This window comes from Macrobrachium rosenbergii, chromosome 8 (assembly GCF_040412425.1).
Source record: "Macrobrachium rosenbergii isolate ZJJX-2024 chromosome 8, ASM4041242v1, whole genome shotgun sequence".
Taxonomy (NCBI): domain Eukaryota; kingdom Metazoa; phylum Arthropoda; class Malacostraca; order Decapoda; family Palaemonidae; genus Macrobrachium; species Macrobrachium rosenbergii.
This window is the reverse complement of record NC_089748.1, coordinates 72,880,107-72,905,695: the sequence shown is the minus strand read 5'-3', so window position 1 is coordinate 72,905,695 and position 25,589 is coordinate 72,880,107. Positions and strand designations below refer to the sequence as shown.

The following is a 25,589-nucleotide window of genomic DNA, read 5'->3' as shown; positions in this document are numbered from 1 at the left end:
GATATTATTGTTGTTTTACATTAATATTAATATTTGAAAATTAGTAAATCATTTATTTATCATACAAAACAAATAAACATACATCTCAGTAAGAGAGAGAGAGAGAGAATTATTTTTATATTATTTGTAATTATTTTTCATCTTATTGATATTTGAAACTTAATATTATAAATCATTATTTTATCATAAAATGTATATGTAGATACAGTACAGTATTTAGCCATGAAAATAATATGAATATACAGAATGTTACTCTACAAAAAAATCTGCAAATGGGTGAGTTTCCCACAAATAATTTATAGATAGGTTCCACAGAAAATTCCACGATTTGCTGAGTCCGCGAATTGTGAGAAGGCAAATATTGGGGGTTTACTGTATTACTTCAGATAAGTCATATCGTGGGTATGCATCAGTTTGACAGATTGTACTGCTGCACAATTTAGTGTGTTCACAAGATTAGGGTTCTCTACCTATTTCCATTTTGGTTTAAATGCCAAGCATGTGGAAATGCCTGTCTACTTCCATGAATATTTACCTTAGCACTGTTACTCATAGGTGATTGGACTCCTGCTCATTAGGACCAGTAGTAGCTGTAGGACATGTATTTTCTTCTTCAGTCGAGATTCCAAGATCATTTGCATTCTTTATCCTCCTCATCTTCACTCTCATCTTCACTCTTATCTGATTTGGGCATCCTTCAGTGCTTGATTTTTTGGGTTATTCTCCTGTAAGGGAAAAATTCTGCCTTCTAGGATTCGCTGTGGTACATAAGGATATTGCTCTGATTTTACTAATATTTTTTAATGTTTTTCTCAATCCCGGGGTCTTTACATAATGGCTTCCAGTGGTCTCATTCAGCTAGTTTGATAGCTCTGGAAACTTCATCCTTTCAATAGGTTTGTTGTGAAACAAATAATTTTTAAAATATAGAATAACTTTTTCATATGACCCCCACTGTTTAAACTTGAAAATTCCACCTCCATACCCTGCCTTTTTTTCTTGCAACAAATTATCCACACCACAGAAAGGAAGGCAATTAATTTACTGGATTCTTAGTGGTACATTAGTGCATGAATGAATCTTATATTCAAGTACCATTTTTCTTTTGTGTGCCAGGCAAAAACCAATATGTCCGGAATATCATAAAGTTGAGCTATAGTACAAGCAGTGTGTTTGTATGAAAATTTTTTATATAAGAACTTGGAAGTTTCTCACCTTTGTGCCATTTTGTGGTTGGCAGAGCAGTTTACTTGCGTTATGTAAGGATTTTGTATATAAAAAGATTCTTTATGATAATAGAACTAATGGTGATTTTCTTTTTATAGGTGAAAATGTGTTTTTTACTTTGACCATGAATGCTAAAAATCAGGCAAAAATAGATGAAGTTATGATTGGCTCAGAAACTTCTATTCCTAGAAAAACTAGTCAGATTGAGCATGTTGTAGAATGGTGTAAGAACAATTCTGTTCCAGACTGTGCCAAAGATATTTTGGTAAGTTGAATGTATTTTGATAAGTTGAATGTAATTTTTAAAGATAATTTTTTTCATAAGCAAAACTATTAATTTTTGATAGCCAAAATGCATGTTAGCACAATCTTGAGACACTTCCCAAAGCAGTATTAGAAGTGTTCCAGTTTCCACCTGTCTGAGTATGCATCCGGGTCTTTTAGCACTTCTGCGGGTGGAACTGGGCATTATCTGCATAGGGTTACCCATCTGTAATAAGGAGGTGTATGGTGCTGTAAAATTTTGGGTAAAGCGATGGTGTCTGGAATAATGCAATAAACTTATTTTTAAATGTTTATATTTTTTGTTACACAAAAACAACTCATATGTGATAGACCGAATGGCTGTTTATGTAGTATGGGATGGTTTGGAGCTCAGAAGATTTCCCTTAGCTGAAACTACTTTATTTAGAAGTGATGAGCCAGTGACACTTGATTTAGAGATGTGCTCCCAACAGAAATCTTGGGAGTACAGTCAACCCCCAGTATTTGCGAATAGCTAAAATCCGCAAATACTTGATATCCCCCTCTAAAAATGCTTATAAATACCTATTTTGATAGTTTAACTGCCTAGGTTAATAGTTCAAACACCAAATACAGTAGCTCACTGAGATAACAGATTAAAGCATCCGAGCCTACCCCACTATACAAGAAACTCTGATATATCAATGTATAAATACGTGAATGCTTATTTGTTCATACACAGAACAAACCAGGGGCCCTAACATTAGGATAAATCTTGCAGCGCTAGCTGGAACTGGTAAAATATTGAATAGAATTGTATAAGCAAGGAACTGGTGGCAGCTGTCCTCTGTCACGAGTTAGGCAGAACAACCATCGACCCAAGCTGGGACTTGTGATGTATCAGTATTCTTCTTACCGCCTTTGAGTGAGGACTTCACTTAATAACAGTCCAGTTGCATCAGTGGGCTGTAGACAACTCAGTGGATCGTATGGCCAGGTATATTCCAGGCAGAAGAAATGTGGTGGCCGACAAGCTTAGTTGGCAGAGACAGATTCTGGGAACAGAATGGTCTCTGTATCAGGAGATTGCAGACAGGCTGTTTCACGTGTGGGGAAGGCCAGTGATTGATCTCTTCGCTACAAGATTCAACAAGAAGCTGGAGGTCTATTGTTCAGTAGTCCCAGACATGTTTTCAGTCGCGAAGGACGCCCTTCAACATCCATGGAACAACCTGGATGTGTAGGCCTTCCCTCCGTTCTGCCTGATTCATCATGTCCTGAACAGAGTGATGAGGTCCTAGAATCTCAAGATGACTTGGATAGCTCCCTTATGGTCTCAAGCAGAATTGTTTCTGGATCTCCTTTCTCTGCTGTCAGAGGTCAGAGAAAGATACCTCCCTGGCACAATCTGCTGTCAACCTCATGTGGAGAGGTATCATCAGTCGATAGGATCCCTATCTCTTCATGGGTGGAGATTGTCAAGTATCTCTGCAAGCGAGAGGGTTTTCTCAAAGAACAGCGTCTCAGATGTCAGGTTATCTCAGGAAGTCCTTGACATCCGTGTACCGGGGGAAAGTGGTCCGTGTACTGTGATTGGTGTCGTAGATGGGGTTCCTCTCCACTTGGAACCTATATTCAATAGATAGCTGATTTCCTAGTCGTTCTCAGAACAGAAAACCTCTTTCAGTGTCTGCCATAAAGGGCTAAAGAGCTGTGTTGGCTTTAGTTATACGTATGAAGGACGTGGATATAACAATTTCTTGGGAGATATCTGTGCTGATTAAGAGCTTTGAGCAGTCCTGTTCACCTAGAGAGCTCAAGTCTTGTAGTTGGGATTTGACTCATTTATTGACTAGCCTTACTTGAGCCCTCCATGAACCGTTGCAGCAGGCCTCGCATAGACATTTGACCCTGAAAGCAGTCTTTTTATTAACATTAGCGCCATCAAAAAAGGGAGCGAGTTGCATGGTCTGTCTTATGATGTTAAACATACCAGGGGTTGGAGGTCAATAGTTTTCGAATTTGTCCAGGAATTCATTGCTAAGACTCAAAATCCCTCAGTTCATAATGACAGACTCGTCTCCTTTTCTATACCGTCTTTGGGAGACTTTGTTGACAATGACCCTGATGAAATGTTGCTGTTTCTTGTCAGAACGCTACATGCTTATCTAAAAAGGACTCGACACCTCAGACATGGATGTCGAAGATTTTTTGTTAGCACAGGCCGAGTCAAGAAAGAAGTGTCCAAGAGTACAATCTCATTCTGGCTATGAGAAACGATCACGAATGCATATTCATCGTCAGCCGTTGTTTCAGCCAGTAGCATGCATGCAAGAGCACATGACGTTGGAAGGCTGAGTTTCTCTTTAGCATTCGAGAAGAGTTTATCTGTTCATAGAATTTTTAATGCTGGTTCATGGCATCGCCAAAGCACTTTCACCTCCTGCCTGATGGACATTGCCCATAGGTCCTTGGACACTTTATCCTAGGGTCCAGTGGTGGCTGCTCAGTATGTTGTGTAGCTCATCCAGTGCCCCAGGTGGGACAGTTTGTATCTACCCTAAGATGATGGTATGAAAGTGAAATGAATGAGATACTGGTCTTTTTTTTTTCCCCTCCTCTCTGTCTTCTTCATTACCTTTGGGCGATATAAAGTTTGTTCCATCATGAGCTGGAAGGGGCATGATACAGGTTAGTGCAGTGGCCATGCTGTTAGAGTAGTCATTAAAGAATGAAGTTACCTTTCAGTAGCAGGACATTCCTCTTTTTAGCAAGTAGAGAGAGGGATGATAACAAACCTACATTGGTGGCTACGTTGGTTTGTTATTTGACTAAATAGCTTTTCATCTTCTGCTTATGTAATGAACTTGGGCACTGTATTATTATAATAATAATAATAATAATAATATCCTTTATTGCAGCTCAGGGCCATATACATGGAATATACAAATACAATACACACAATCTAGATACATAAGATAACATGATCAAAATAATAATCAGCAATATTCACACAGTTGTTGAAGAAGTAGAAAAATGGAATTTGTAATAATGGTAGTGACAATAATTATATGGAGAATGATAGTGAAAAAAGTATTGAAAAATGATAATTAAAAATATAGATTGCTGACGATTAATTTCCAGCAAGGGACCTTAGGTTGTTATAGAAGTCAGGTCCAGAAGGCTAAGTACAAAAATAGAAAATTGCAAAACTCTACAATGATATTATTCACAGTAATAGTAAAAAAAGAAAAATACCAAGAATAACAAGAAACGTAGAAATATAATAATAATAATAGTAATGATAATGACAGATTCTGGAGATGACACTTCATAATTGCAAAAATAGAGAATAAGTCATTTAAGGAACAGATGCCTCATTATCCCATCTTTCCCACAATTTAGATCTTCTTGCCTCACTGCTTGGGGTGCTTTGTATGAGCAAATTGCTGCTGTTTCTCTGTCGGGTGATCAGATTGGACATTGTGGGCCCAACAGTGATTTTCAAATTATCCAGGCAGTTTTCTTTGAACATCTGCATGGCGGAGTGATAGCGAGGAGTGTTTGTGAGGCGTCTCAGAATGTCATTGTAAACAACAGTGATACGTCTCATGGTTTCTCTGGTATAGTTTAACACCCATATATACTATAGCAGTATGAGCAGAAGAGCAGCAATTTTGTGTCTCGGTGACAGAAAGGCAAACCACCTTGCAATCATGTTGCCAGTTGCACACAGTTTTTGACACCTCTGTCTTATGTCTGCTGTATCTTTTAGGTCGTCCGTGGTAATGTGACCCAAATACAGAAATTCATGCACGAATTCCAGACAATGATTTCCGAGGAAAATTTGCAGTTCTGCAGTATGCTTAAGCGATCTCGGGAGCAGCGACATACACGGGGTCTTGGTTTTTGTTGTATAGGATATCAAATTCCTCTGCATATTGGTGGCAGGTGTCAGTGAGTCACTGGAGACCTTGCACTGATGGGGAAATCAGAACCATATCATTGGCATAACAGAAGTTGTTAATTATTTCATTGATAGTGCATCTGATTGGGAGTGAGTTCAGTTTGACATGCAGGTCATCTGTGTACGTGTTAAACAGGTATGGAGAGAGAATGCCCCCTTTGCTGGAGCCCATTTAGGGACCCGAAGGTGTATGACAATACAGTAAACCCCCCCATATTCGCGGGGGATACGTACCACACCCCCTGCTAATAGCTAAAATCTGCAAATACTTAAAACCCCTCTAAAAACACTTAGAACTGCCTATTTTGATCATTCAAACAAAAAAAACCCTCCAGAAATGCTTATACAGTACATGAGTATTTTAATAGTTTTATCACAAAAAGCGCATTAAGTCATGGAAATGATATGAAAATACAGTAATTAGTGAATATTTCTCAGTGAAAAATACCGCGAATGGGCAAATTTTCCACGAACAGTGTGTATATATGTTCCACAGAGAAATCCACAAATAGGTGAGTCTGTGAATCGTGAGACCGCGAATACGGCGGGTTTACTGTACGTTACCCCATTTTACACAGAATTGCTGTTTCGAGAACCAACAACATAAAATGCCAGTTAGATGAAGAGGTGTGCCTCGTTTGTGCAGCTTCAGGAAGAGCTTCAGGTAGTTTACACTGTCAGATGCTTTTCGCACATTTACAAAATATAGGAAAACAGGAGAGGTTGTTGATAGGTAATAGTTCAGCAATTCTTTCAGGATATAGATACAACTGTCGGTTGAGTGGTTCGCTTTAAAGCCGAACTGGTTGTCAGTAGCATGTAGAAAGGGGATAAGTCTCACTAGAAGAACGGACTTAAGTATCTTCAACGCAATTGTAGTAATTGCAATCGGGCGATAATTGCCATGGTCAGCTGCATCCTTTAACTTGTTTTTTATTAATGGTATTAAGTGAGCTAAGAGTAGGGAGTCTTGAGAGAAACTGGCGAATTATGCATGCATTGAATAGAGCAGCTAGCCAAATGTAAATTATCGGATGGCAGAATTTGAAAGCTTCAGCAGGTAGACCATCGCAGCTGGGCAATTTATTATTAGGTAGGTTGTTTATGGCACCGCTGATGTTACCTGGCGTTATACGATCAGCGAAAGGAAACTGAATGTTATCAGTAAGGAGGTTATCTACATCCCTCCGGGAGTCTTGGTCATTTGTGCAATTCAGGATAGTGCTGAAGTGATCGCCCCACATACTTGCAATAGCCTCATCACCAACGGCATCTCCTACTCTCTGTGATAGCTTTTTAGTTTTGGGATTTAGGGATTGAATGTCTTTCCAAAGAAGAGGGTAATTGCCAGATTCTAATTTTCTAGACATTGCATCAGCTCTTAGTTGCTTTTCATTCAGTCTGCAGTGCTTAAGGGCAAGTTTGAACTGTGCGCTCTCGCCTGCCTCATTAGCAGTGCAAAGTGTCCTTCCCTTGGAATACCATTTTGCCTCCACAGTAAAAACATTTCTCGTAAATGTGTATGTAGATCCTTAACCAAGTCATTCCATCCAGGTATATTACGAGAGTTGCCTTAACAAGATCTAAAGGTATCCCTGCCAGAGGCAAGCATAGCGGAAATTGTATTTGAATAGAATTCTTTCAGATCTCTCCTGTGATGGTCATTTCAACATTTTAGGTTAGTGCACAGTAAGGCGTCTGCCGTTTGAACTATTGACTGCAGCCTGGTTTCCATGGTTTCCCTAAAGGATCTGGTTTTCTTTTGGTTTTTGAAATCCCAGTTTACAGCAGGTGGGCGATCAGTTAAGGGGTTCACGGTAGGAAGGGATGGTGTACTGAATGACACCTGTAAGGGAATGTGATCATAGCCTGTTGCAAGATCATAGTGAATGTTGCAGGTCACAATAGAATCATAAAGTTGTGGGGACGTGATGCAGTGGTCCAGCCAGGAAGTTGTAATTGTGTCCGTTCTGTTTTCTACATAGGTACAGGAGGAGGGAGGGAGGTGCATAACATAGGTAATTTGGAGAGCGTGATTTTGACAGAAGCGAGTAAATTTGCTATAAAATTGTTTTGTGGGGGTGAGAATTAAGGTCCCCAATTATACAGGAGTCTGAGCCTAAGTTATTTACATATCTAAGGTTCAGAGGGGTAGGTTGTCTTTCTTAGATTTCTCTTATACAAGAAGAATGACCAGGTGTGACAAACCTGCAGTCGGTTATTGATACTTACCTTCCACTAACAGTAAGTCTGTCCTAATGTTACGGCCCCAGGTTTGTTCCGTGTATGAACAAATCACAAAATTTTAAGATAATTTGTATTTTTCATAACTAACAAACTTGCAGGCTTAACATTTAAGGCCCACCTCTAACCACCCCTCTGACAGTTTAACCTGGGTTGGAAGAATACTGATACGTCACGAGTCCCAGCTTGGGTCGGTGGTTGTTCCACCTAACTCGTGACAGAGGACAATTGCCACCAGTTCCTTACATATGCAATTCTATTTTACCGTTTCCAGCTGGCGCTGGAAGATTTATCATAATGTTAAGACTGCAGGTTTGTTAGTTATGAAAAATATAAATTATTTTGAAAATTTGTTATTTTTGCCGTAAATTACTGGTATATTTTTACCCCGTACCCCTTAAAATACTGTAAAATGCTTATAACTGCTTATTTTAACAGTTCACTGCCTAATTTAATAGTTCAAGCGAAAATATACCTTAAATCATCATACTAAAACAAATTAATATTTCAAACAAAAATACACCCCAAACCTCATCCCAAAACACCCAAAGTCATCTTCGATTACCTTCCTAAAACACTTATAACCCTAAAGCACTTATAACAATGATTTACTAATTCTAAAATAATATTAATGTAAACACAGCAAAATATCTATAAATATTTAATACAAATTAAATGAATCTTTAATACAAATTAAATAAGTTTTGTTTTTTCTCATAGTATTGAAGTTGTTCCGTTTTCCCTTTTGCTATGAAGTATATTTATGTAAACAAACAGTACCCATAAAGTAATATAAAAGCCTTATTATTAACCTGTTAAGCGTTACCAACGGCATATTTCGGTTGGCCGCATCCCATGTCACAATGCCTTCAGTGGAGTAACACATCCTACCTCTTTCAAGGCTATTTCCAACCCTCCCAGCCAATAGCGTGTCATCATGGAGAGAGAGAGAGAGAGAGAGAGAGGTTGGGGTGTTTGCTACAAGCCCTGTGATTGGCTACTTCTAATTCCTCCAGCTAATAGCTTGTTGTCATGGAGCCTATGTCAAAGCAATAAAAAAATTGTAACGTACATATGGGTGCATGCACTCATTCAATGATGGCTTTGTGAACTTCCTGGGTTTTTTTCATATTTTTAATGATACAGTAATTCATATTTCGTTAAAGGATGTATAAAGTACAAAGAGAGAAAGATATGAGGGGTTGCCTTATGTTAAATATCAAAAGTGAAATTATTCATGAATTATTGGAGAAAGAGAGAATAACTTGAGAGAGGGTGAACTGATATTATGTTTACATGTATACCTTAAACTATCATCCTAAAACACTTTACAGTAATGTCATTTTAATATAATTTCGGTATCACTTTAATGTAATTTTAATATAATTTCAATATCACTTTAATATTTCAGTAAGGTTTATTACCAGCACAAAGCTAAAAACCTGTTTCTTTCCCAAGGCTTTCATAATTCTCTCTCTCTCTCTCTTTGAGTTAAGAAATACATGTTTTTATATAAGTAACTTACCAAGTAATTACATTGCTATTAGTTCCTACTTTTCATGGCAGCTTAAGTTTTAAATTTTTTTTATATAAGTAACTTACGAAGTATTACATTGCTATTAGTTCCTACTTTTCATGGCAGCTTAAGTTTTAAATTTCGTGGTAGCACTTTATTGTTTTGGTGTAGGTAGCTGACCCCGCCCACTTTTGGGGAAGAATAGGTGCAACCTGGCTCAAGAACTCAGTTTGTTCGTGCCGCTCATCGACTGAACATTGGTTGTTGGGTAACTTTTGTTTTGAATTGAATTTCACTGGTTAGTTGGAGGCATCACCAACTTTTGGTGAAGTACACTGTTCTTTTTGGCAGCGCTAATCTATTTTAGCTTAGCTAGTTTCCCGATTGTGACTGAAGTATGTCAGATTCTAGTGCCCATAGTATTAGGTATTGCATCAAGGGCTGGAAGACTAGATTGACATCGGCTAAATATGACATGCATACTATTTGTAGTTCTTGTAAAGGACAAACTTGTTCTCCTGACCTTAATTGTGACGAGTGTGTAGGGAATGGGATCAGGGGAGATGGAAAACTTTGAATTCTCATTTAGTGAGACTGCAAAGAGATAGAGAGAGAAAGGCGGCTGCAAAAGCCGAAGTTAGGTTGTCTCATCCTCCTGAAGTAGCTGTACCTTCGACACTTGTGACTACCTTTTCCCCTATTCCAAGTCCTCTAACTCTGCCATTAACTACCTTACCTGTCTCCCTTCCTTCCGAGCCCAGTGCTTTAGCCAGCCTCGAAGCCCGGGTAGATAAGAAGTTTAATGTTCTAGTTGATACCGTAACCCAGCTTAGGGCTTCGGTTAGGATCCTGATGGATCAAATAAGTGCTTGTAGTGTTGGTGCAAGTGTTGTGTCAGTGGAGGAGGTGGCTACCCATCCCACTGATGCTCCTAGACTAAGGTCCCTGCCAGACTCCCCTACACCAGGGAGGAGGCAAACTGGTCATCCAAGGGAGGTTGATGGGGTTTGCCCAGGGGGAGTTGCCCCCCTCAGCCGAGCTTGTTGTGTGGCTCCAGGATTCGGCGGACAGCGGCTGGAAAAGCATCTGTGTGGATGTTATCGTTGAGAAACTTCGACTCCAGCTCAGGCAGGAGGCGTAGTTTTCGCTTTCATGAGTCTTCCAGACCATTGAAAAGGTCTGCTACCTCTGAGAGCGCTCCTCCACTTCCTAGTAAGTGTTCCAGAGATCTGGATCATAGCCCAGAACCCTCGTGCAGCTTCTGGAACCAGAAAAGTGCCCCGACGTCTCCTTAGTATTTTGTCCCCAAGCATCCGTAGAAGAAGAGCGCCGAACAACTAGCAGCGGCCGAGCACCCTTTTTGAGGGGGGACCACGTTCTGTGATGGCGGAGCGCTCCGAAGGGGATGAGAGTGTAGTGTGTGAGCGCACAGCTGGTGCCAGGTGTCAAGCTGGCATCAAACATACAGTCGAAGAGACTGCAGTGCATTTTAAACGTCCAGTGGCAGTTGAGTGCCCAGTGTTGTCCGTGTGTGCAGTGGATTCTGAGCGCCCAGGTGCAGCCGAGCACTTGGTACGAGCCGAGCTCCCAGGTAGTCATTGGGTAAGTGATCATCCGGTTTCGGATCATCCTTCTAAACACTCCCTATCTAAGAAGCGGCCTACCAGACATTTGGCACCACATACCTCTCCCAGTGAGCGCCCAGCACAGTCAGTTTGACTAGTTTCAGTGTTTCTGCGGTGCAGTACTCCTCCTTGGACATGATCCATCATCGATTGGATAACATTTTGGACGTCATAGAAGCCTTCGTCTGCAGATGAGAAGCAACCGGACTTAGCTCCCTCATCGATTTCCTCTTCAGATGAAGAAGACACAGAGAAGGATCAACACACAACGGCTTACATTTCTGTAATGAAATTTTTATTATTTTCTTATCCGTCGTTCTTCTCTCTTTCGGCTCCCTCGTCACCAGGCTCTGCTTTATGATAGGCAACCCGCAGGTGCCTCTAACCTGCCGAAGATGGTTCTCTCTTGTTCCTTGAAGAAAGCCTTGTCCTGCATCGAGAGTTGGTTGTCTGACAAGAGAGATCTTGGGAAGGCTACCTTTTGCACCCCTCCCCCTCATGTGATGAAAAGGAAGCATCAGTATTATGTCACCGGGGAAGCTCCTTCTTTGGGAGTGTCTGCCTCCTCCCAGGGAGACTTCTCTGGCTTGATTGACTCTGCGCGATATTCAGCATTCACTTCCGCCAAGATCTGCTTTTCGTCTTCAGAGCTGGACCATTTAGTGAAGAACTTGTTCAAATTTTTTGAGTCTTCAGCTTTCTAGATTGGACTGTGGGGGCTTTGATGAAGAAAATTGAAGATTGCTCCTCCCTCCAAGAAAACTTTACAGCGGACTGGTTGGGAGTGTTGTCCTGCACAGACAAGGTGATTCGTGATGGCTCGCAAGAACTAGCTTCTCTCTTCGCCTTGGGCATTCTGAAGAAGAGGGAGTTGTGGTGTTCTTTTACCAAGAAGGGAGTAGCGGCCGAGCACCCTTTGGGGCGGGTGGGGGGGGGCCACGTTCTGTGATGGCGGAGCGCTCCAAAGGGGACGAGAGTGTAGTATGTGAGAGCACAGCTGGCGCCAGGTGTCAAGCTGGCATCAAACATACGGTCGAAGAGACTGCAGTGCATTTTAAACGTCCAGGAGCAGTTGAGTGCCCAGTGTTGTCCGTGTGTGCAGTGGATTCTGAGCGCCCAGATGCAGCCGAGCACTTGGTATGAGCCAAGCTCTCAGGTAGTCATTGGGTAAGTGATCATCCGGTGTTGGATCATCCTTCTAAACGCTCCCTATCTAAGAAGCATTCAGTGTTAGATCGCTCTTTAGCCAAGTGTTCACCGGTCTCGGATAGTTCTTCGCTCTCAGCGACTTCTCTTGTGACTTCTCATCTGCCAGTATTGACACAGTCGTCTACTCATTTGGTACCACGACCTACGTACCACGGCCTACCAAACATTCGGCACCACATACCTCTCCCAGTGAGCGCCCAGCACAGTCAGTTTTGACTAGTTTCAGTGTTTCTGCAGTGCAGGCAGGACTCCTCCTTGAACCTGATCTATCATCGATTGGATAACATTTTGGACATATCAAAGAAGCCTTCATCTGCAGATGAGAAGCAACCGAACTTAGCTCCCTCATCGATTTCCTCTTCAGATGAAGGAGACACAGAGAAGGATCAATACACAACGGCTTATGTTTCTTTAGTGAAATTTTTATTATTTTCATTTCCGTTCTTCTCTCTTTCAGCTCCCTCGTCACCAGGCTGCTTTTATGATGAGGCAACCCGCAGGTGCCTCTAACCTGCCAAAGACGGTTCTATACTGTTCCTTGAAGAAAGCCTTGTCTTGCATCGAGAGTTGGTTGTCTGACAAGAGAGATCTCGGGAAGGCTACCTTTTGCACCCCTCCCCCTCGTGTGATGAAAAGGAAGCATCAGTATTATGTCACCGGGGGAGCTCCTTCTTTGGGAGTGCCTGCCTCCTCCCAGGGAGACTTCTCTGGCTTGATTGACTCTGTGTGATATTCGCCGTTCACTTCTGCCAAGCTCTGCTTTTCATCCTCAGAGCTGGACCATTAGTGAAGAACTTGTTCAAAGTCTTTGAATCTTCAGCTTTCTAGATTGGACTGGGGGCTTTGATGATGAAAATTGAAGATTGCTCCTCCCTCCAAGAAAACTTTACAGCGGACTGGTTGAGAGTGTTGTCCTGCACAGACAAGGTGGTTTGTGATGGCTCGCAAGAACTAGCTTCCCTCTTCGCCTTGGGCATTCTGAAGAAGAGGGAGTTGTGGTGCTCTTTTACCAAGAAGGGAGTAGTGGCCGAGCACCCTTGTTTGGGGGGAGGGGGCGGGCCCACGTTCTGTGATGGCAGAGGGCTGCAAAGGGGGTGAGAGTCTAGTATGTGAGAGCACAGCTGGCACCAGGTGTCAAGCTGGCATCAAACATACGGTTGAAGAGACTGCAGTGCTTTTTAAACGTCCAGTGGCAGTTGAGTGCCCAGTGTTGTCCGTGTGTGCAGTGGATTCTGAGTGCCCAGATGCAGCCGAGCACTTGGTACCAGCCGAGCTCCCAGGTAGTCTTTGGGTAAGTGATCGTCCGGTGTTGGATCATCCTTCTAAACGCTCCCTATCTAAGAAGCGTTCAGTGTTAGATCGGCTTTTAGCCAAGTGTTCACCAGTCTCGGATGGTTCTTCGCTCTCAGCGACTTCTCTTGTGACTTCTTGTCTGCCAGTATTGACACAGTCGTCTGCTCGTTTGGTGCCACGGCCTACCAAACATTTGACACCACATACCTCTCCCAATGAGCGCCCAGCACAGTCAGTTTTGACTAGTGTCAGTGTTCCTGCGGAGCAGGACTCCTCCTTGGACCTGATCCATCATCAATTGGATAACATTTTGGACATATCAAAGAAGCCTTCATCTGCAGATGAGAAGCAACCGGACTTAGCTCCCTCATCGATTTCTTCTTCAGATGAAGAAGACAGAAGGATCAGCACACAACGGCTTATGTTTCTTTAATGAAATTTTTATTATTTTCGTATCCGTCGTTCTTCTCTCTTTCAGCTCCCTTGACGATTGACTAGTTCTGACAAGCTCTCGTTTGAAGTTGCTTCAGGGCAGAAATTGCCTCCTCGAATTTTATCGCAACCTAGACATTGCGATAAATCTCGAGAAGTCACACCTCATACCCAAGCAGAGGATAAAGTAACTGAGCATGCCGATAGATATGGCAGTAGTGGGAGTCTTTCCCTCAGACTCATGCATCAGCAAGTCCAAGGAGACAGTGCAATTATTCTTGTCCCTACAGGAACAACCAGCTCAAATGTGGCAAGTTGTTCTCGGTCACTTGTCGTCTTTGGAGTAACTGGTCCCTCATGGGTGACCTCCCCTGTGCTTTTTCCAGTGGAGAATGAAGGAGTTCCGGTCTCAAGCAAGGGATCCACTGTCCCTTCCCATTCCTCTTTCGAGAGAAATGAGACAGGACCTAGCCTGGTGGTTAGACGACAGGAACCTCATAATAGGAGTGCAGCTTCACACTCCCCCTCCTGAGATGCTTCTGTTTTCGAACATCTCGAGGGAGGGACGTGGCGCACACCTGGAGGAGTTACTAATCTGAGGTGTGTGGAATCAGAATGATAAACACTTGCACATCAACATCTTGGAGCTCAAGGCAGCCTTTCTAGCTCTTCATGAGTTCCAGGATCGAGTAATGGAGCACTCCGTGGTACTCATGAGTGACAATACCATGGTAGTGGCATATGTCAATAAGCAAGAAGAACTAGTGTCTCTTCAGCTTCATGAGTTGACGGTTCAATTGCATGAGTGGGCAATAGCACAGTCAGTGGAGTTGTCAGCCAGATACATCCCAGGCAAAAGAATGTAGTGGGAGACAAACACGGCTGCCAGGTTCAAGTGTTAGGGACGGGACAGTCCCTACACCCAGATGTGTGGAAAGATTGTTCGATCTTGGGGGCGACCAGTTATAGACATCTTTGCAACACGGCACAACAGGAAGTTGCTGGTGTTTGCTCAGTTGTCCTGGATCCTGAGGCTGAATCGGATGATGCCTTTCAGCACTTATGGAACAGTCTCAACACACACTTTTCCTCCATTCTGTCTTATTCGTCAAATGATCAACAGGGTAATGATCACCACGAATCTCAGAATGACCCTGGTGGCTCCCAAGTGGCCACATGCCGAGTGGTATCTGGACCTGCTGGCTCTGTTATCCATTCAGAGCTACTGTTCAGCAGGTAGCAGACTTTCTCTTCTCAGCAATGTAAGGCTACAGAGCCACCCTGGGCTTAGTCCTACACCTGAAAGACATAGATCTCTTTTCCTCATGTGAGATGTCCATGCTGGTGAGGAGCTTTGAAAAGTCTTGCTCTCCCAGAGAACTCAAGTCCCCTGAATGGGATGGGACCTACATCCTTCAAAGCCTGACTCATGCCCTTACGAGCCTTTACAAGAGTCGTCAGACAGGGATCTGACGTTCAAGACTTTACCCCTGCTTATCCTAGCATCTGCAAAGAGAATATGTGAGCTTCATGGCCTTTTCTATGTAATGTTAAGCACTCAAGGGGATGGAGATCTGTTTTGTTCGAATTTACAGCAGAATTCATAGCGAAGACTCAGAATCCATTGGTTCCTGACACTAGATTTGAGTCCTTATCGATCCCCTCTGTACAGGACTTTGTAGGTAATGAACCAGAAGAGATACTACTCTGCCCAGTTAGGGTGCTCTGGCACTACCTTAAAAGGACTCGGCAACTCAGGCCCGAGTGTCGACAGCGTTTTGTTAGCACTGGCAAGACAGAGAAAGAGGTGTCCAAGAACACAATATCTTTCTGGCTTCATGAGACTGTCAAACGGGCATGCTCAATGTCAAATGGGGAGGACTAGAGTACGTTTCGGCCCAGAGCTCACCAAGTTAGGGGCGTTGCACCCTCTAGTTGGTATATCAGGTTCTGAGAGCAGGAGTTTGGTCAAGTCAGATGACGTCCACCTCCTTTTACCTGAGGGATGTTGTCCATAGGCCCTTGGACTCCTTTTCCTTGGGTTCTGTGGTGGCTCATCAACAAGTGGTGTAGCTCACCCAGTTCCCCCTGGCGGGACAGGTAGCATCTGGTCTAAGATGTACGGTAATAGAAGTGAAAGTGTGTGTGTGTGTGTGACTGGCCTCCTTTCTTCTAGTACCTTTCCTCTCCTGCGGGCAGAGGATAGGTAGTCAAACCATCATATGCTGGATGGACACAGATGCAGGTGAGTGTTCAGCCTTTCTATTTTTCCATGGTTATGATCTGATAGAAGCAAATCCTGCCCTCTCTCTACAAGGGGAGAGAGGGCTGGGCAATAAAACTAACCCATTACTTATCTTACCTTTATTGCCTCCGACACAATATTCTTCCAAGCCTTTTTCAGAGCAATGTTGCTTTCACACCCATTACTTTGAAAAGCCCAGAAGTCTGACAGCCTAGCACAATTGTTCCCCTGATCAGAGGTATGGGACTGCTTCCTCTGCTCGACGTTTTACGACCAGGAAAAAGTCCTAGGTGAGGCAAACCACCAGTCAGTTAGGAAGTCTACTCATATCCTCCTACCAAGAAGTAAGTCTTGCTATGTAAAGTCCGATGGTTTGTATTTGTTTCAACAATAACAAATTTTGAAAGTAATTTGTATTTTTCCTAATATACAAACCTGAGATCTCTACATAATGTAAACTGCCCACCTCTAGCCACCCCTCATTCTGCTTACCTGGGCTATAAGGCAAGTGGATGCACAACTCAGCAAAGGGAGGTGGTGAGGGAACCCCTCACCTCTCCCACTAGTAGTTCAACTACCGAACAACCTTGTTGTGTAGAATAGCCTATTCCAGCTTGTGCTGAAGGTAATTCCTGTGTAAAGGCCTCAGGTTTGTATGTTAGGAAAAATACAAATTACTTTCAAAATTTGTCATATTTCAAATTCATTACTACAGGCAGTCCCCAGTTATCGTTGATCTGGGTTTACGGCGCTTGTCTAGCGATGAAAATCAGCAATTTCTGGCACCAAAAATCGCTGATTTCTGCTTATCAGTGCGGATAATTGGGTATTGGTGCCGATACATACCTAACAGAGGCGCCAATAACTAAAAATCGGCGATTTTCGCGTATCATCACGCCATCAGAACGGAACCCCTGCCGATAACCGGGGACTGCCTGTATTATTTAATGTTTTGAAGTAAAATATGTCCATGCATCCCATCTCCTGTCAATGTGGGATTCAGCTATGTAATTACTTGATAAGTTACTTATATGAAAATGTAATTTTCAAGATAAAATTAAGTTTCATATATACTTACCAAATAATTACAGAATCGGGGCCCACCCTCCTCCCTTCTCATGGACATAAGGCACAAACAGAATGAGGTTTTCTGCTAAGTCATCCCCCTCTGTGTGGGACCACCTTGACATAGGGTGGGGGCTCTTGAACCCCAGGAATTTGTTTCCGGGTTTGAGTCCTAGAGTCCCATATATTCATTATATAATTCTTTGGAATAATTTTTGTGGAATTTTCCACTTTTGCTAAAATTTATTTGACCCTATAAATGGGAAAAGATATCATAGCTGGGATTGGGTTTATATCCAGAGCTAAATAGTGGGAACTGTGGTAGGACCATCAACTACCAAATAATGTTCAGACCTGAGAGTTATCATATTGACAGCTCAAAGGCGGAACTATTCTTTAGGCTGGACCACGAATTCCGGGGGAGTCTGGGGATAGGACTCTTGGCATTCTATCCACTTTGCCCATAACATGATTAGTGTGGGGATGATTGTATTCTTGTAATATTCTCATTCCTGGCAAGCAGGTTTGGCTTACACTGGGCCACTCTAATCATGTTGTGCCATCCCCTATGGGGTAGGGTAGCAAGCGGACATTTGGGAGTCTGTTCCCACTTGTGCCATTGGTGGAAGAATAAACTCCATGAAAGGCCGATGAAATCTTTTTAAGGTTTTTAGGTTTACATTTTTTATCTCCCTCCAATCTTTATGACAAGTCATTATAAGGTTTTGAGTACCCCTGGGCCTTTTGATGGTACCTCCAGCTTCTCCAGAAGACAGTTGGAACAAAGTCTGGGCCTCTTACAGTTTGCATCTGTGATGATCTATTCCTAAGATTGTGACTGTAAAATGTAAACAGAGTCTGGCTCTCACATGCCAGGAAAAGGCTTTGCAATCACCTTCATCTGAGTTTGGGAAGATTCGCTGTCTGTAGACCTGGAAGGGGTCTCTGGCAAACAGATCAACCTTACTCCGCCATCCGTATAAGTGATAATACATACTGATGCCTCTTTGACAGGTTGGGGAGGCCATTGGGAGTGTCGTTGGGTAGTGGGAAGATGGCACCTGTTCTGAGGAAGTGTCCTATCAGCACCCTGGAGCTATTAGCTGTCTTTTGATCTCAGAAAATTGAATCCTCCCAAGGGGTCCCACATTTTGTCGGTCCTAGACAGTAGGACTGCAGTGTCTTATATCAAGTGGTTTGGTTCGTGTTCAGCCCCTCTCAAGTTTGCAGTTGCCAACATGCTTCCACATCCGGAAGTGAACTTGTTTGCCACATGGGAGAACTGTTAACTTCTGTTGTGTGTGTCTGAACCTGCACATTCAGGCAATTGTAGATGCATTCGTACAATATGGGAATGAATGAAGGATGATACTGTATACCTTTTTCCTCCATTGTCCCAGGTTTTTCGGGCTATCAATGGAATTGCTTATCTAGTGGCCCTGAATTGGCCAAAAAGTCATTGGTTTCTTTTTTCTTCAGCAATAGGAGAGAGGATAAATTCTATCAAGAGTCCACTGTTCTGTCCCAAACAGAAGGAGGGAAAGTCATCTGCAGTATACATCCTCCTTTCTGAACAGTGACCTTTATGTGTGGAATTTTAAATCTAGTCTCCCGTAAAGATTATTTACCTAACATTGATAAGTATCTAGTTAAAAAACTACAGACTTCATCTATCCAACATACAAGTCGATATGGAAAATGTGGTTAGATTACCTCCATGTTGAGAGCCTGGTTGAAATCTTTTGAGAAAGATTTACATTTCATTTTCTGGGCTTGTCCTGTGTCGCTGAGTGAAATGTCCCTTTACAGCACACATTTCTAGGTATAAGTATTGCTAGATATACCAGAGAAAAAGCCAATAGGATGCCAGAGTTACTACCTCTGGATCGATACATCCGTATAGGATGTCGGTATGTCATCTAGGAGCGAGTGGAAGCCACTACCACAGACACTTAACCCAATAGACTCCTCCTCACCAAAACCCCTCTGCCTAAGAGGTGCGATCTGACGGTCCCACCACCGCTACTACTAATTCTACCCACAATGCACCATCCATTTATAGCACGCTCTTTTGACAACAGGTTTTTTGTGGTGCTAGATTTGCATCTGCATTTTCCTTTACGGATTCTTTATTTCTTCCTGATGGCTTCAGTTGATCAAGGTGCATCTTCTTCCAAGTTGAGTATTCAAATTTGAATGTTTTGGGACTTCGATCGGATTATATTAGTCCCATTTATTATTTTTCGCTTTGATCGGCTGGGGCCGCCATTTTCGTGTTCGTTCAGTGGCGACTACCCTCAGCCTTATTATTGAATGCCTTCCTTCACCCAAGCGATTTAATATTAATTTACTACATTCTGTTAATGATAGTTTCAATTTTTGCCCGATCTCACGCGATCGACTATTACTATTATTTTTTAGAAGTTGAAAGTTGGGCCTAGCCTAGCTTTCCTTTATGCATTACGTAGGTACATTTGTTAAAATGTGTTGTTAAAATGTGTTGTTATACCATTTCATGTACTGTGTATCAGTTTTTGAGTCTGTTTGGGTGGTGTCTGTTAGCCTACCTGGCCAGTTTGGCTCGGCCGATTCTTGGAAGGTAGGCTAAGTTGGCCCCAGTCTTCCTTCCTTCTTTGGTTTATAGGCCTAAGTAGGTAAGGTTTTCTTGGGTGGCCTTCGTTCGAGTTTGAGTGCAGGCCCTTCCTCCCTGACCAGTTGAATTTTTCATCTCGGAAGGTGGGGTTTGGCGCTAACATTCTTTCTCGTTCGTTTAATTGGCGAGTCCTAGCCTACATTTCCAGAAGATGTCTTCAGGAGGTTAGGCTAGGCGATAGAAATAATGTTTATTTTTTCGCCTTTTTTCTCACCCCCGCTTTTTTATATCAGTCTCTTTTGTCTTGGCTCTCCCTTGGGGGCATTTTAGAGCTTAGCTCATTTGCCTCTTCGGTTGAGATGACACCGTGGAAGGTGCCTAGCACCTGACCTGTTGTTGTCGCCTTGCTTCACTCCCGCTTCTTCCCGTTCCGTCATCCGGACTCGTTCCGCGGCTATCGATGCTTCGCTTTAGCTTCTAGTAGAAACTTTAGCTTGAGCGTCGTTGCCTTTGTTCTGGCGGAATTAGAGAGGAGCGGTGATGAATTTCTAATAGTAATTATAATTTTGTTTTCTGCCCTGCTTCCCTACCGTTCCGTCATCCGGACTCGTTCTGGCAGCTATCGTTAGCTCGCTTTAGTTCTTAATAAGACTTTTTGGCGTCGTTGCTTTGTTTTCTGGCGGAATGGTGAAAGCAGAATGAATATTGTTTATATTATTGTTATTATTATTTATGTAGTTTCGTGTTCGGTTATTCATTCGAACCTTTGCTCGGCGACTAGTCCTCCCGGTTGTTGAGTTCTGTGTGTATGGTTAATTTTTCGTGACGTTCGGTGTCACGGATTTGCTTTCAGCGTGATCTGACTCAGGTTTGGCCCACCTGTTTTAGATTTCCATTGGAGAGTTCCGCTGTATCCACAGTTCTCAACTCCGGCGTGGAGAAATATATAATTTTACTTTAAGTTTTTCTAGTTTAGCTGTTCCACGCCTATTTTAGATACTCATGTATCAAATTTTTATTATAGGTGGTGCATTGCCGGGAACCAGGTTGTAACGCCTACTTGCAGCAACCCTGTGGTACGTAGCATGCAGGTCGCATGCTGGTTGTGCAGTTGGTCGGCGACCACCCGTCTGGCACCCAGACGGCTGCGACGTATGCTACGCGACTCTGTTCAGATGTGGTTGATGATTCGCACGTTAACCTTCAATTGTAGTTAACTCAGTTATTTCAAACAGTCTTGTTTATGTTTGACATAAGTAATATCTTTATCTATCCTTTTATTGACATGGTTTTCGATTAATAGGTCCCTCGGTCCCGTCAAGCTTCGTCTCTGGCGACTCTGAAGATCTGGGTTGGCGGCTTTGGTCGCAACGTTGGTCAGGGGCGTCCTTATGTGCTGGCAGAGGATATCTGCAATATCTTATACCCTAATGCTAGAGCCTCTGCAGCTGTAGCCCCCGAAGTGGCAGATCCCCTGATCAACAAGATTAGGCTGGAGACCCAGGTCTCACCAGAAGATCAGGAGCTGTGCGGTGAAGTGGCCGAGGAAGTGGCCAACATCAACCTAGACGTCGAACCAATGGCCATCGACCTGGAGGAAGGTAGGGATGTAAGTGAGGCAGGTAGACCAGTTAACCCATTGTCTTTCAGTTCACCTGCGTCTTCGTCTTTATCCTTTCAAGGATTCTCTAAGAGCTCCACCTTGGGGACCCGTTCGGGGTCGGTGATCCCCAAGGTGAAGTCCTCTATGAAGACGAAGACTCTGCCTAAATTGTGTAAACCCCCGAAAACCCCATCTGTAACTAGCTCCGCCAAGGTTTCATTGACTCCCAAACCTTCGACTTCCGCCCAGAAAGCTACTCCCCCTTCTAAGGGGTCGAGAACAAAGTCGAGCAGGTCTAAAAAACCTGACTTCGACCCTGGAGCTTTCACGGAGTCAATGAGGAGGATGCTTTCTGAACAGGTGGCTTCTCAGTTCGAGGCAATGTTTCGCGACCTTGTCTCGACCTTTGAGTCGTCAGGGAAGTATGTTCAATCCTTGGCGGAGAGATTGAAGGCACAAGAAGAATCGCTGGCCGGACTGGTGAGTTCAGGCCCAGTTCAGCAACAGTCATATGCCATTCCAGATGCCTCTAAGCTACCAGCTTATGAGGATTGTAACCCTTGGCGGCTCGCTTTCAATGCCCCCTTCGCTAATGGTAAATTAACCATCGAAGGTTGTGGCACCCGCCCTGTGGAAGATTACGAGTTCTTCCCGGCAGATCTTGTTTTTCCCTTTCCAGGGTATGCTCGGCTTTCCGAGGAAACTCTGGTAAGGGAAGATAAGGTTCCCAAAGAAACTGTGATCTTTCCTAGGGACCAAGCGCAGTCGGCATGGGTTAGGATCCTATCTGACTGGGAGTGTTTGAACACTAGGTTGACCTCTCATAAAGGTAAATTTACAATGTTCACCGTTAATGAGGATGTACCAACTCCTTGCACCTCTAAAGTAGCAGAGTTAACCCTTCAGGCCGGAGCAGAGGAGAAGCCTATGCCACAGCTTCGTGAGACGGAGCCTACCTCTTCTCTTTCCAGCAGACTTGGAATGTTGGACGGAGCTCCGAAACCTTTACAGTGGGTAAGCTAGATTCGAGGCGCTTCGAATCTTTTCAGTGAGCAATTACCCAGGCTTCCGGAGTCCTTGATCAAAGCTGAGTATGAGGCTAGGTGCCGCCTCTCAGCAGATCTATCAATTCCGTCACTTGGCGGAGTTGACGTCTGCTGTTTACAGGGATGAACCTCTGTTCAGGATCCTGACCAAATCACTTCTGGCCTCTTTCCAGAGTGATTTGTTTGACTTCGTAGTGGCAAGGAGGAACTGCCAAAAATTTGTTCTGGCTGACGCTACTATCCGTCACGAGCCGAACAAACTCATAAAATCCTCTATCTGGGGGACCAACCTATTTCCCGAGGACATGGTCAACTCGGTGATCAGTGAGGCCTCAAGGGCCAACCAAAATCTCCGGATTCGTTGGGGACTCCCCTTTAAGAGGAAGTCATCAGAATTTTCGGGGCCCCAACCCAAAGGTAGAAAGAGGTCTAGGAGGTTCCATCCTTACAAGGCACCCCAGACCCAGACAATTGTTCAGGCAGTCCCAGTTGGCCAAATTGCCCAGCCTTCCACCTCCAAAGGACATCCACAGTATGTTCTATTGAACCAACCGGCTCACCATCCCGCTGGTTCAACAGCCTATGTCTCTCCGGCCTTTAACCCTACCTATGAGTCTCAGACTTTTCAGAACTATCGCCAGTTCAAGGGCAATAGAGGTAGGGGAAGCTTTAGATCCAGACACGGTCCCAGGCGCCAATCTCGTGGTAGAGGCTCAAGAGGAGCCAGAGACAGTAAGCCCTCTACTAAATGAGCATCCCCAGGTAGGTGGGAGATTGCGCCTCTTCAAGGACCATTGGACATTCAGTCCATGGGCCCACAGTATTATTTTCAAAGGGCCTGGGGTGGAGTTGGGTAGGGGACCCTCCACTTGTCAGGTTCTATCAGACTCCAACACCAGATCTGTTAGACTATGCAGAAGACCTTCTTTTAAAGAAGGCAACAAAGAAAGTCAGACATCTAAAATTTCAAGGGACGCTTATTCAGCGTACAAAGAAAGACTCAGACAAGCAAAGAGTGATTTTAGACCTATCAACTCTAAACTCTTACATTCAATGCGACAAGTTCCTTATGTTGACCGTCTCTCAAATGCACGGACCTTGCTTCCCGTGTCACGTCACCACCTCTATAGATCTTACAGACGCCCTATTATCATGTTCCAATAGCAAGAAACTTCTCCCCTTATCTGGGATTCAGACTGGGAAGACAGGCTTACTCATTCAGAGTGATGCCTTTTGGGACTAAATATAGCACCCAGGATCTTCACCAAACTGGGAGAAGCCGTGGTGCAAGAGCTGAGATCTCAAGGCATCAAGGTCGTAGCTTATCTGGACGATTGGCTAATCTGGGCTTCCAACGACTCTGAATGTCGGAAGTCGACCAAGTTAGTCATTCAGTTTCTGGAATATCTGGTTTTCATATAAACACAAAGAAATCTCGCCTAACCCTTGCGGACAAATTTCAGTGGCTGGGCATTCAGTGGGACTTAAGTACCCACAAACCTTCAATTCCCCCAGCAAAATGCAAAGAGATAGCCAAAGCAACAAGACAGTTTCTCAAGTGCAAACGAGCCTCTCGTCGCACTCAAGAAAGAATCCTGGGCTCTCTTCAGTTTGCGTCCGTAACAGACCTTCTCCTAAAAGCAAAACTAAAGGACATAAATCAAGTGTGGCGGAGTTGAGCCAATTGCAAATTCAGAGACAAAGTCTCCCTAATACCTCCAATCTTAAAGAAAAGACTTCGCTCCTGGACAACAGCCAAAAGTCTTTCCAAATCGATTCCTTTACAATTTCCCCCTCCAGCCTTGATCGTCCACACGGACGCATCTCTGACTGGTTGGGGAGGTTACTCACAATACAAAAAAGTTCAAGGACTCTGGTCGAGCCACTTTCGTCACTTCCACATAAACATTCTGGAAGCAATGGCAGTTTTCTTGACTCTGAAACGCTTACGTCCGGCCAGGAACATACATGTCAGATTAGTCCTGGACAGTGCAGTGATAGTTCATTGTCTGAACAGGGGAGGTTCCAAGACAAGTCACATAAATCATGTAATGATAGCAATCTTTTCATTAGCAATGAAAAACCATTGGCACTGGTCAGCCACACATCTGTCAGGAGTGAGGAACGTGATTGCAGATTCGCTGTCAAGAACGACTCCCCTGGAATCGGAATGGTCTCTGGACAAGAAATCCTTCAATTGGATTTGCCAGAAGATTCCAGGGCTTCAGGTGGACCTATTTGCCACAGAATCAAATCACAAACTCCTATGTTATATAGCTCCGAACCTGGACCCTCGGGCTTACGCTACAGACACAATGTCAATAGACTGGAACAGATGGCAGAAAGTCTATCTGTTTCCTCCAGTAAATCTTCTATGGAAAGTTTTACACAAACTCAGGTCATTCAAGGTCAAATAGCCTTAGTAGCCCCCCAACTGGCCGAAGAGCAATTGGTTTCCCCTCCTGTCAGAGCTGAAACTCAGAGCCTTGCAAATTCCTCATCCAATGTTAACCCAAGTAGTACAAACTCAGACTGTGTCAGCTTCCTCAGGAATGCTGAATGCCCTAACTTTATGGATTTCATGAAGTTTACGGCTCAGAAAAATGCTAATGTTGATCCTCAAAACACAATGTTTTTGGAATCAGATAAGAGAGAGTCTACTCTTCGTCAGTATGATTCAGCAGTTAAAAAACTGGCTAACTTTCTGAAAGAGTCAGACGTTCATACTATGACTACAAATCTTGCAATCTCATTTTTTAAAGCCCTTTTTGATAAAGGTCTGGCAGCTAGTACCATTACTACAACTAAATCTGCCTTTAAAGAAAGTATTTCTATGGGGATTTAATATTGATCTGATTTGATTCATACTTTTTCATCTATTCCTAAAGCTTGTGCCTGTCTTAGACCAACAACCCGTCCTAAAACGGTTTCTTGGTTTTTAAATGATGTATTAAAATTAGCCTCAGACACAAATAATGAGTCTTGCCTTATTCGACTCTTCTTAGAAAAACTTTGTTTTAATTAGCCTGGCTTCAGGAGCTAGAATCTCTGAACTGTCAGCCCTTTCTAGAGCCGAATCATGTGGATTTTCTCCCATCGGGAGAGAGGTTCTACTCTCCCCAGATCAAATGTTTTTAGCTAAGAATGAAGATCCTCTAATTAGGTGGTCTCCCTGAAGATAATACCCCTTTTAGAAGATCCCTCCTTGTGTCCGGTGGTCACATTAAAAGCCTATCTAGAAAAAGAACCTCTCAGAGGTCTTCAGGTCCACTTTTGTTAGA

At 43.4% G+C, this 25,589-nt stretch overlaps 1 protein-coding gene across 4 annotated transcripts in view; it reads left to right on the top strand.

Moving 5' to 3' along the window:
- The window catches only part of LOC136840991 (uncharacterized), a 126,094-nt gene that overhangs the window by 94,996 nt on the left and 5,509 nt on the right, over positions 1-25,589 (top strand). For 3 of the 4 annotated variants that reach the window (XM_067108008.1, XM_067108006.1, XM_067108007.1), the window contains exon 4: positions 1,326-1,492. The exons of the other annotated variant lie outside the window; for it this stretch is intronic. In XM_067108008.1, coding sequence (XP_066964109.1) covers positions 1,326-1,492 — 167 coding nt within the window. The remainder of the gene's footprint in view (positions 1-1,325; positions 1,493-25,589) is intronic. 4 annotated transcript variants of the gene reach the window in all.